Raw genomic sequence first — 8,733 nt, forward strand, 5'->3', positions numbered from 1 at the left:
GGGAAACTTGAATGTCGGGGATACGTAATAGCGCAATATCTTAAGGGCTAAGGGCTCGTTGGTATAATTTTTAGGTAACCCTATAGACTCTGACTTTTTGTAGTACTGCACTCCCTTTTTCAAGTGTTCTATCTTTTCTTCTAATGCATATTTATTCATCTTCCAGCTTTGGCGACCATTACCATCTTCAGGATCAGTAACGTTCCTACTAGTATGCTGATGCCTATGAGTGGACTGGAAAATTTCATCTGGCCTCTCCTAGGGATTATGCTTGTGGGCATTTCTAGATGCCCTCAACTCTTTAATGAGTTTTCCATTTCTCTTGTTTCGTGCATCTGTTTGTCTTTGTTTTTCCATCAGGTTCTAGATAAACTTTTGTTGCTCTTCGTACCTTTTCCATTGAGAGGACAACTACCCGTCGAGTGACTTCATTCTAGAAGGGCATATTCCCATTTGCTTTTTTTTTTTTTTTTTTATCTGGTCCTGGATAAATTTAAATGTAATGAAATCCATTATAAATTAAATTTATAATTTACGATTAAGCTTGTATTAAATATTAATCAACAAAGAAAAGTAAGGGACGAGAGGATGATTGTGGAAATGTGGATCCAGTCATTAAGTTTTGTCACCTTATGTCATTAAAATTGATCACATAGCAATACATAGTGAATAAATGTGGGACACAAGTGTAAATTAATCTCTTAAAATTTAATCAATACATAAAATAAATATGTGCATCGCACTGTTTCTTTTCCTTTTTATAAAATTAATTACAATGATGAATTTTATTATAGATTTATCTGTTTAATTAAAAATATAATTATAGTAATAGTAAGAGAGTGATTGATATGTTAAATACTGATTCGAGAATGTTATGATAACTTCACTCATTTAGAATACTAAAGTAAAAATAGACAATTCTCGATGGTCAAATTTCAATATATATAATAGCTGATTGTATAATAAAACGTATTCTGCGTAAGCTTTAGAATTAATCATATTTGAATTACCTCTAAATAATATTAGCAAGATGCTATTAAATGATAAAGCTGGGAATTCTTATATAAGGACAAATAGATCTAAATATATATATATATATATAATCATAGTAAAAAATTGCCAACATATAAAGCACGGTTTGCCGACGACACATGGAAATTACCACATCATTATCAATGAAGATCTTTTGCCATTTGTTTGTATTATGTTAATAAATTATGGGGTGTTTCCAATGTATTAAAGTTAAAAATTTACAAAAAAAATCTGGTAATTTAATTTGCATGAAAGATGACCGCAGAATACAATACGAAAAATTAACTAAAGTACGACATTTAAAAAAAAAAAACCAATTATGTTTGATTTTCGATATTTGAATTATAATCCTTGGATTTTACAACAACAAAGCCCAAAATTTCGAACTATGTTTTGTTTTTTTTTTTGTTTTTTTTTTGTATAATATGATATTGATTAAATTATTTACTAATTCACACCTCAAAATTTAGTGTGAAGTTTCGCCACTGCTACGTACATAACCAGAGCCAAATAAAAAAAGAACAATTACGTTAAACACTTCTCGCGCAGCCTTGTAAAATTTCTTTGAGAAGTCTTCACAAGACATTGGATGCATAGTAGTACATCTTGATCCACCAGTCTCATTGCAATTGAGGTAGCTTATGTTCACTCCTTTCTGCTGGAGAGCCAGGAACGAAGGGAACAAAACCCCGCCCACCAAACACTGGCCGCATAAAGGCATTATCGAACTTGCGCCAGTAGTAATGAACGGTGTGTGTTGGAGTTGTAAGAAGTGCGCGAATGCTGCTTGGCTGTTGAACTCCCTTTGGACTATCTTCAAATGAATCCTGAGTACTTCCCAGAAATGGCACTGTAATCGATTTTGGAGATGATGATCCGGAGGGTGCACTTGTTACTTTAGAATTAGGCAGCAAGAACCTTATTAGAGGTTTAGTCATTAGTCCAAAAACCTGATCAAAGCCAAACCAACATATAAAGTGTTACTAACGTCAACATCTCCAACAAACTATTATGCTTAAGCCAAGTAAATTATGGAACATCGAAAGAGATGCTAAAATATGGATTTCAGGCATGAGATTCGACTACCCAAATACGAACTTCAGCAATGTAAAACTCGAACCCTCAGTCAAGACTCTATACATATGAAGAATAAAAGAAAATGCCAACCATCAAATCTCCAAGATTTAGAAATGAAGGCCAGAAACATCTTACCACAGTGCTAAAAAGAACAACAGTGATGGTGCTTGTAATCATAATGGCATTACATCGCAATTGTGTGTGCCCTGCCCTTGTAAACTGCATTTATATTAAGTAAAAATCTATCAGATTATATCAATCAAACAAATTTCTTCCTTTCTCTCTCTCGTATTTTACTCTTGACTCTTTATTAAGTAAAAGTCTATTGGATTATTCACATTTTCAAACATGTTGAGGAAATATGACCCTCCAAATGCATGAAATATTAAAAAAAAAGTTGAAGACATACATGTAATAATTGAATGAATCCAATTATTTGGATTGGAGCAAGACAATTCAAATCAATGTGCAAAGTACATGATACCAACCTACTGATAATACCAAACAAGTATGGTCGAAAGAATATGCCCAATTATTTTTCCAGACCCAAAAATTAAATAATTGCTTTGATTGACTACTATGAATTCATTGTGGAGCTAATGGACTATTTAGATTTTTTGTATTTTGAGAAACGGAATATATCTTGTACTAAAGAAGTATGCAAAGAGTTTGTAGTCAGAAAAGCAAGATAGGTCTCCCATATGGATTTTAAGAAAATGTATGAGGAGCTTAATGTTTTGTTGCCTTTTAGTCAAGATGTGAAAGTTCAACAGACTCAATGAGAGAAAATGGTTGTTATGAGTTTTCGGGTTGCTATTCTTCCAAAATTTGAGATACAATAAAGCTCAGATCCTTTCTGGCTTTGAAATTTCATCTTTTCAAGAGTACTTCATACTAAAAGCTCTCACGTCCCTTAGATTAAAATTAGAGCTCTTGTTAGTCGTGGTAAGAAAATAGTCACTGTCAGGATTCAGAAGGAATTATGTTGTTATTGCTATGAGTCAGGCCATAAGAAACGTTATTATGTGAAATTCAAAATAAGGTTTGAAAATATTACAATATCTAATATCAAGACCATTTCACCATATGAGAAAACTTCTCCTATCATTGCTATTGTAGAGTCAAGTAAATCTAGTAGCTTCTTTCCTTATTGTCCAAATAGGCCTTTGATTCTAGTGCCAAAATCTATAACAAGTAATTCGAATCTTTGTTTCACCTTTTACTCTTATGTATATTCCTCTAAAGTTACATTAGCAGATGGCTCAACTTCTTATGCCCTTAAGCCTACAACTGTTAATCCTACCTTGTCATTTTCTTTGACCTCGATGTTAAACTATTTTTTCTTTTAGTTTAACTCTATTAGTAATCTCAGCAGTACTTTAAATTGTTGTCTTATTTTTTCTAGATCATTATCATTTTCAAGATCTTATGACGAAGTAGATTGATAGGAGGTCCACTACAAGATATTGTGTTTTAATTAGAAGAAATTATGTAAATACAACACAATCTTCTCTATTTTCAATCTCAGCAAATTATTTCTCCTAGTTTCGTTACAAAAAGGTTTCCGTTTTCCAAAGAAATAAGATAATCCTGAATTCACCTGATTATAAGCAAGTGCCATAGATACTGCACCTCTCATGAGACCAGCCCACCATATTATGATCTGAACAAAAGATACAAAAAGAAATTAGTGACGTCAAATAACATTGTTAATTGATTTGGAAGCAAAGAAACAAAGAACACCACAAGCTAGTACTTGTTGCCTAAAGCTGATTTTTTCATTAGCTGATTTGTGTGCTAAGTTGGATAGAAACGACAAGGGAAACACAAAAGCTGCTCTTCCAGCCATGACCAGTGCAAGCAGTACAGAACTAACAATAATTGATGTTCCAGGTCTGCAAATAGGAGATCAAACCCAATGTCACAAGAACAAATCATGTTGTAAATGGAAGTTATTTTGTACAAATTGCATGGAAGAAAAAATGGGGTAAATCTGAAAAATATACCTGAAGCAAAGGTTCAAGACCAAAATGAATCGTTAACATACACTTGAAAAAAAAAAATAGTTTTTCCAGAAGGTGCACAGAGTAATGTTACTCAAACACAGATACTTGAAGAAAAATGAAATGTTTGAAAAACATAGACATAGAGCAAACCTGTCATTTACAAATTTCCACGTCTCAATGTCCAAGGCATCCATTCCAACATGGAGAAAGATGAAAGTCTCACAAACAAACGACAAGGTAGCAAAAGCATGCCTGTGTTTAAACAAAAGATCTGAATCAATTGAGGCATATAAAGAGTTAAAACATTTCTTTAGGTGTTAAGCATCTATCTTAAAAACAATTAGCAATAGTTAGAAGGGTGCAACTTGAATACAAAGCTACAGAAAACCCTAAATTTAACTGATGTAACATAAAGCCGCTTAAGAAGTTTATTCCCTCCAAATATCAATTACCCATAACTTTTATTGCCCCTAAGATAATAACATGGAGGACACATACTTGGAAGTTATTCTTGAACTCTCTGTAACATTGTGCCAGGTATAATGCGACATCACAATCCCACAAAAGAACACCGTGAGAATGCCACTCAAATAGAACAGCTGCAGGGAATGCAACATTAGAGTTATCCAAATAAAATAAAGGAATGCAATAACTGCTATATTACGCTAGAAGAATCTTACTTCAGCCATGATATATGAAAGGTATGCCATGAGCATCATAAGAGCGAATTCACGGTCTGTTGAGTGCCTGGATCATGTTAAAATCAAGTGCATATAATTAGTTCTAGACTACAAAGACGTTGTACCGTCAAAAACTCTATTGTAATAATAACATTCATGTTCAGTTGGAGTCTTCTATTAAGTAAAACCTTTTAATATCACAAATGATTAAAAGCATTACATCTCTGTAAAACTTAATTCCCTAGAAAGGAGTATAAGATTCTTATAGAGGTATTTAAGGTTTTATTATTGAAAGCTAGTTGATATAAAATCCAGATAAAATCCAAAATATACCTGCCAAAGTATAACGTTTTGATGATATAAGCACTTACCAGCCCAACCTACACAGAAAAGAAAAATATTACACCTAGGGGAAAGCTATGCTACCAGGTTAATCTGCAAGTGTCACATACATGTGTCCGATATGGGTATAGTCAATTTTTTTCTGTAAGATTTTCTATATAGTTGGAGGGTCCTTATAAGGACACATCCTCGTATACCAATGTACAAAAATGTGTTGAACACAAATGTCTGATACTCTGATATGGGTACTTCAAGAAAAATGAAAAATCAGATCAATGTAAGATGAAACTGCAGTGTTCACAGAATGAATCAGATTTGTATGAAAAGCGCCTTACAGCCACTCCCAGCAGAGTGCTTGCTAAAAATAAATACAAAAAGCTGCCAATAAACTCCAAAGCAATTCTATGATTTGTATTAGTGAGATCAAAACTCTGGATTGCATTGAAAAGCACCACTGATGTTGCATCATTTACAACACCCTCTCCAAAAACCAGACTGTAGAGTAATGGAGTCTCATCCTGATTAAGCACCTGTACCATCAGAAGCAGCTTCAGTTTAGTAAGTTTCATACAGTAGTCCCTCAATATAGAAATGCTACTACAATTTTAGTTTATGCATGCCTGCAGTGTGCAAACAGAATCTGTAGCAGCAAAGATTGCACCAATTGCTGAAAATTGCGGGAAAATTAGTAAGATACACAAACATGAACTAAGCCAGTTTGAAAAAGAAGGGAGTAAGGTCAAATACCTAGAAAATCTCCAATCTCCAATGAACCAATGTCCATTTCCTTAAAGAACTTGATAACACCTGTTTGAAGAATCAGAGTTGCTATCACAACCAGTAAATTAATCTTAAGAATATTAGGATGTACATCAACAAACCAAGCCAACCCCTAACACTGCCCTTGGCTGCATATCCACAGACGTCATGTATACAAACAAAAGATAAAACTAACGAAATTGTACATATGTGTCAACTGTATCCATAAAGTTGTAGAAAGTACCAAAAGATATAATTGACCAAGAAATTAATGTACCGACAGCCCCAAACAGCATGATGGTAATAAAGTTACGGAAAAATTGCTTCTTTTTCACAGAAAACCTGGCAAAAAAAGCAAATATCAGAAGGAAGACAAGTAATTAACTACATCTAATCCTCAGTTTTTACTCTTAAAAAGAATTTTATTAAAAAATTAAACCTTGACATTGTAAAAAGGACACTGTGTTCTTATATTTACAATGTTGAAAACAAGTGGAAATTCTCAAAGTACTTAAGTTCAAGCCATCTAGGTTACTTTGACACTTCATTTAGTATCTATGTCCGAAACATGAATTCAATGCATATCATATTATGGGCATGGGGATGACCTTTGAAAGATCTAACAAAAACTTGGAATAAATTGAACAAAATCTTGGACACATACCATATTTTACTCTCACAGCCAAGAAAAAAAAAGTTCCCATTGAATAACTGTCGCATAGCCATCAATTTTAGCTTATATAAACTATAACAAACAATCTCCATATTTTCCATTTACAGGAGAAATGAAAATGTGACGAGAACAAACTTACCCAGCATTGAATATAATAGGGGGTAGAAGATAAATAAAGAACAGATCTTCACTGAAGACAAGAAGACGTGAGCTTTTACCCCCGCTCGTCAACAAAATAACGACCCCAGTACAAAGACCCTGCCACAAAGTCAATTAAAATAAAACATATGAGAAAAAAAGCAGAACAATAATCCAAGCATAACAAGACCCTGCTGAAATGTTCATATGAATAAATCAACATTTATAGATGTGATTGTGAAGGGAGGCATTCACAATGGCAAGGGCAGTAATTGATTCGTTCATCCATCGGTTCTCCTCTAAAAGATGACCGATCACAATGGAAGCGCAAAGAAGCGCGACGAATAGGTTCATGGAGACCACAGAGGCATGATCTGAATACAATGTTTGCAACTTGGATAAGACAGCAGCTAACTGCGATGCCACCATTTCGACCTTTTTTTTATCAAAGAAATTTATTGAAAACAATCAGTTGATTCTAATTTAATTTAGATTCGAATTCTCCCTCAACACTGGATATCTTCAAAAACTTCCATTCCTCCTTCAGAGTTCTGCATTTTACCCAAAAAAAAAAAAGAGTTAAAATCATTTCTTCGCATGTTCATTCTCAAAACCCCCCTTTCTTTCCCCAGTTTTTCATTCTTTCCGTTTATAAGGCTACTCCTTGTTTGTTCCTCCATTTTCTCATCAACCAAACATAAAAAGAGAAAATTATGGAATCGATTTGAAGAACCAATGATGACAACAACATCCATGAACACCACATTTGTGTTTCAGCATTTAATAACTATTTTTTTTTTACAATTTTTTTTGCCATTTCATTTAATCAAAACAACAACACAAGTAAAAAAACTTCAAATTTTCTTTCCTCCCACTATCTCAGCTACCACACATCCAAAAGGAAAAGAAAAACTGAAACTTACGAAATCGTTTTGGTAGACAACAAACGCTTATTTTATTTTTATTTTTTTATATACGGGAATAATTTGTGATTTTATTAAAACAAAACGAAATTTCGAAAGAATCCAAAGTCTCAATGTTTCGAAAATTTCCGACAAGATTCTTCTTCGACTCTCCCAAGAAATTTGCCAAAAAAAAAAAATTCCAGCTTTCAAAATTTTTTCTTTTCGATTCGTTGAAAATAATTTGAAGCTTTTTTGAATATTTCGTGTTTAGATTTAGAGAAATGGCAATGGGATTGGAGGGTAGCTAAACAGAAGAAAGGAGAGGCGAGTTGCGCGGGTGATCAACTACAAAAAAGGAAAATGAAATGTATTAAAATACGACCGATGAAGAAACATTTTAAGGTAAAAGTTAAATCCGGACCGTCAGATGTATTGACGGGATTAGTTACAAAGTAAATCACATGGTTTAATATGAGATTGGGTGTAATGGAGTGTGGGTGTTTAAAATTGGCGGGTTATCCTGTTTGGGGAAATAATTTGCCCACTATATTCATCCACTTCATATGGCTGATTTTGAGACCCGGTATTTTCATAAATCAGGAGAGGGTGAGGCCGCGATTCTCAGATGGTAGCCAAGAATCTATGGTTCATTTATTGTGAGATTGTCCCTCTACTGCAGGTATGTGGTATAAACTTATCCCCTCGAGTTACATATCTCAGTTTCTTGGGATGAATCTAATGGACTGGATGATTGTTAATCTGGAAAATAATGTTGGTAGTATAGAGTGGGGAATACACTTTGCTGTTTTATATGGAAAAATAGGACGAGAGTTATATTTCAACATGATAGTGTCCATCCGGAAGAGATTTTTAGAATGACCAAAAGTCTCGTTACTAATAATTGTAGTATGATGAGAACCAATAGTCTAAAGTCACCCAATCAAAGTATTTATGTAAAGCGGAATCCTCCAAAGAAGGACTGGGTCAAAGATAATACTGATAGAACATCAATTGATAATGGAAACTACTCCACCATAGGTGGTGTCTTACGTGATTGTTACGGTATTTGGATAGCAGGATCGTATCGATTTGTTGGAAGATGTCTAATTCTCATAGCTGAA

The 8,733-nt window shown here is 33.7% G+C and overlaps 1 protein-coding gene across 2 annotated transcripts; it reads right to left on the bottom strand.

Annotated features, from left to right (window-relative positions):
• Positions 1–1,387: 1,387 nt before the first annotated feature.
• Positions 1,388–8,383, bottom strand: LOC108485710 (sodium/hydrogen exchanger 2-like). 2 transcript variants are annotated; one of them, XM_053024322.1, is made up of 15 exons: positions 7,631–8,383; positions 6,963–7,258; positions 6,709–6,827; positions 6,141–6,238; positions 5,885–5,944; positions 5,758–5,804; positions 5,473–5,667; positions 5,129–5,175; positions 4,796–4,862; positions 4,614–4,714; positions 4,266–4,367; positions 3,866–4,004; positions 3,710–3,772; positions 2,245–2,328; positions 1,388–1,982 (listed from the first exon to the last, which is right to left on the bottom strand). In XM_053024322.1, exons 2-15 carry the CDS (start codon positions 7,134–7,136, stop codon positions 1,653–1,655), a joined length of 1,626 nt encoding a protein of 541 aa, XP_052880282.1. In that variant the 5' UTR covers positions 7,137–7,258; positions 7,631–8,383; the 3' UTR covers positions 1,388–1,652. The 2 variants fall into 2 exon arrangements, with proteins under 2 accessions (XP_052880282.1, XP_017645050.1); XM_017789561.2 differs by having other exon boundaries at positions 6,963–8,383.
• Positions 8,384–8,733: the final 350 nt, after the last annotated feature.

The sequence above is a fragment of the Gossypium arboreum genome, chromosome 13, assembly GCF_025698485.1.
Source record: "Gossypium arboreum isolate Shixiya-1 chromosome 13, ASM2569848v2, whole genome shotgun sequence".
Taxonomy (NCBI): domain Eukaryota; kingdom Viridiplantae; phylum Streptophyta; class Magnoliopsida; order Malvales; family Malvaceae; genus Gossypium; species Gossypium arboreum.

Coding starts and splice junctions, on each gene's coding strand:
- LOC108485710 (XM_053024322.1), bottom strand. CDS start 7,136: ATGGTGGCATCGCAGTTAGCTGCTGTCTTATCCAAGTTGCAAACATTG. Junction 4,368..4,613: donor AGTTCAAGAATAACTTCCAA/GTATGTGTCCTC, acceptor GTTTAAACACAG/GCATGCTTTTGCTACCTTGT. Junction 4,005..4,265: donor TGGAAATTTGTAAATGACAG/GTTTGCTCTATG, acceptor TCCTATTTGCAG/ACCTGGAACATCAATTATTG.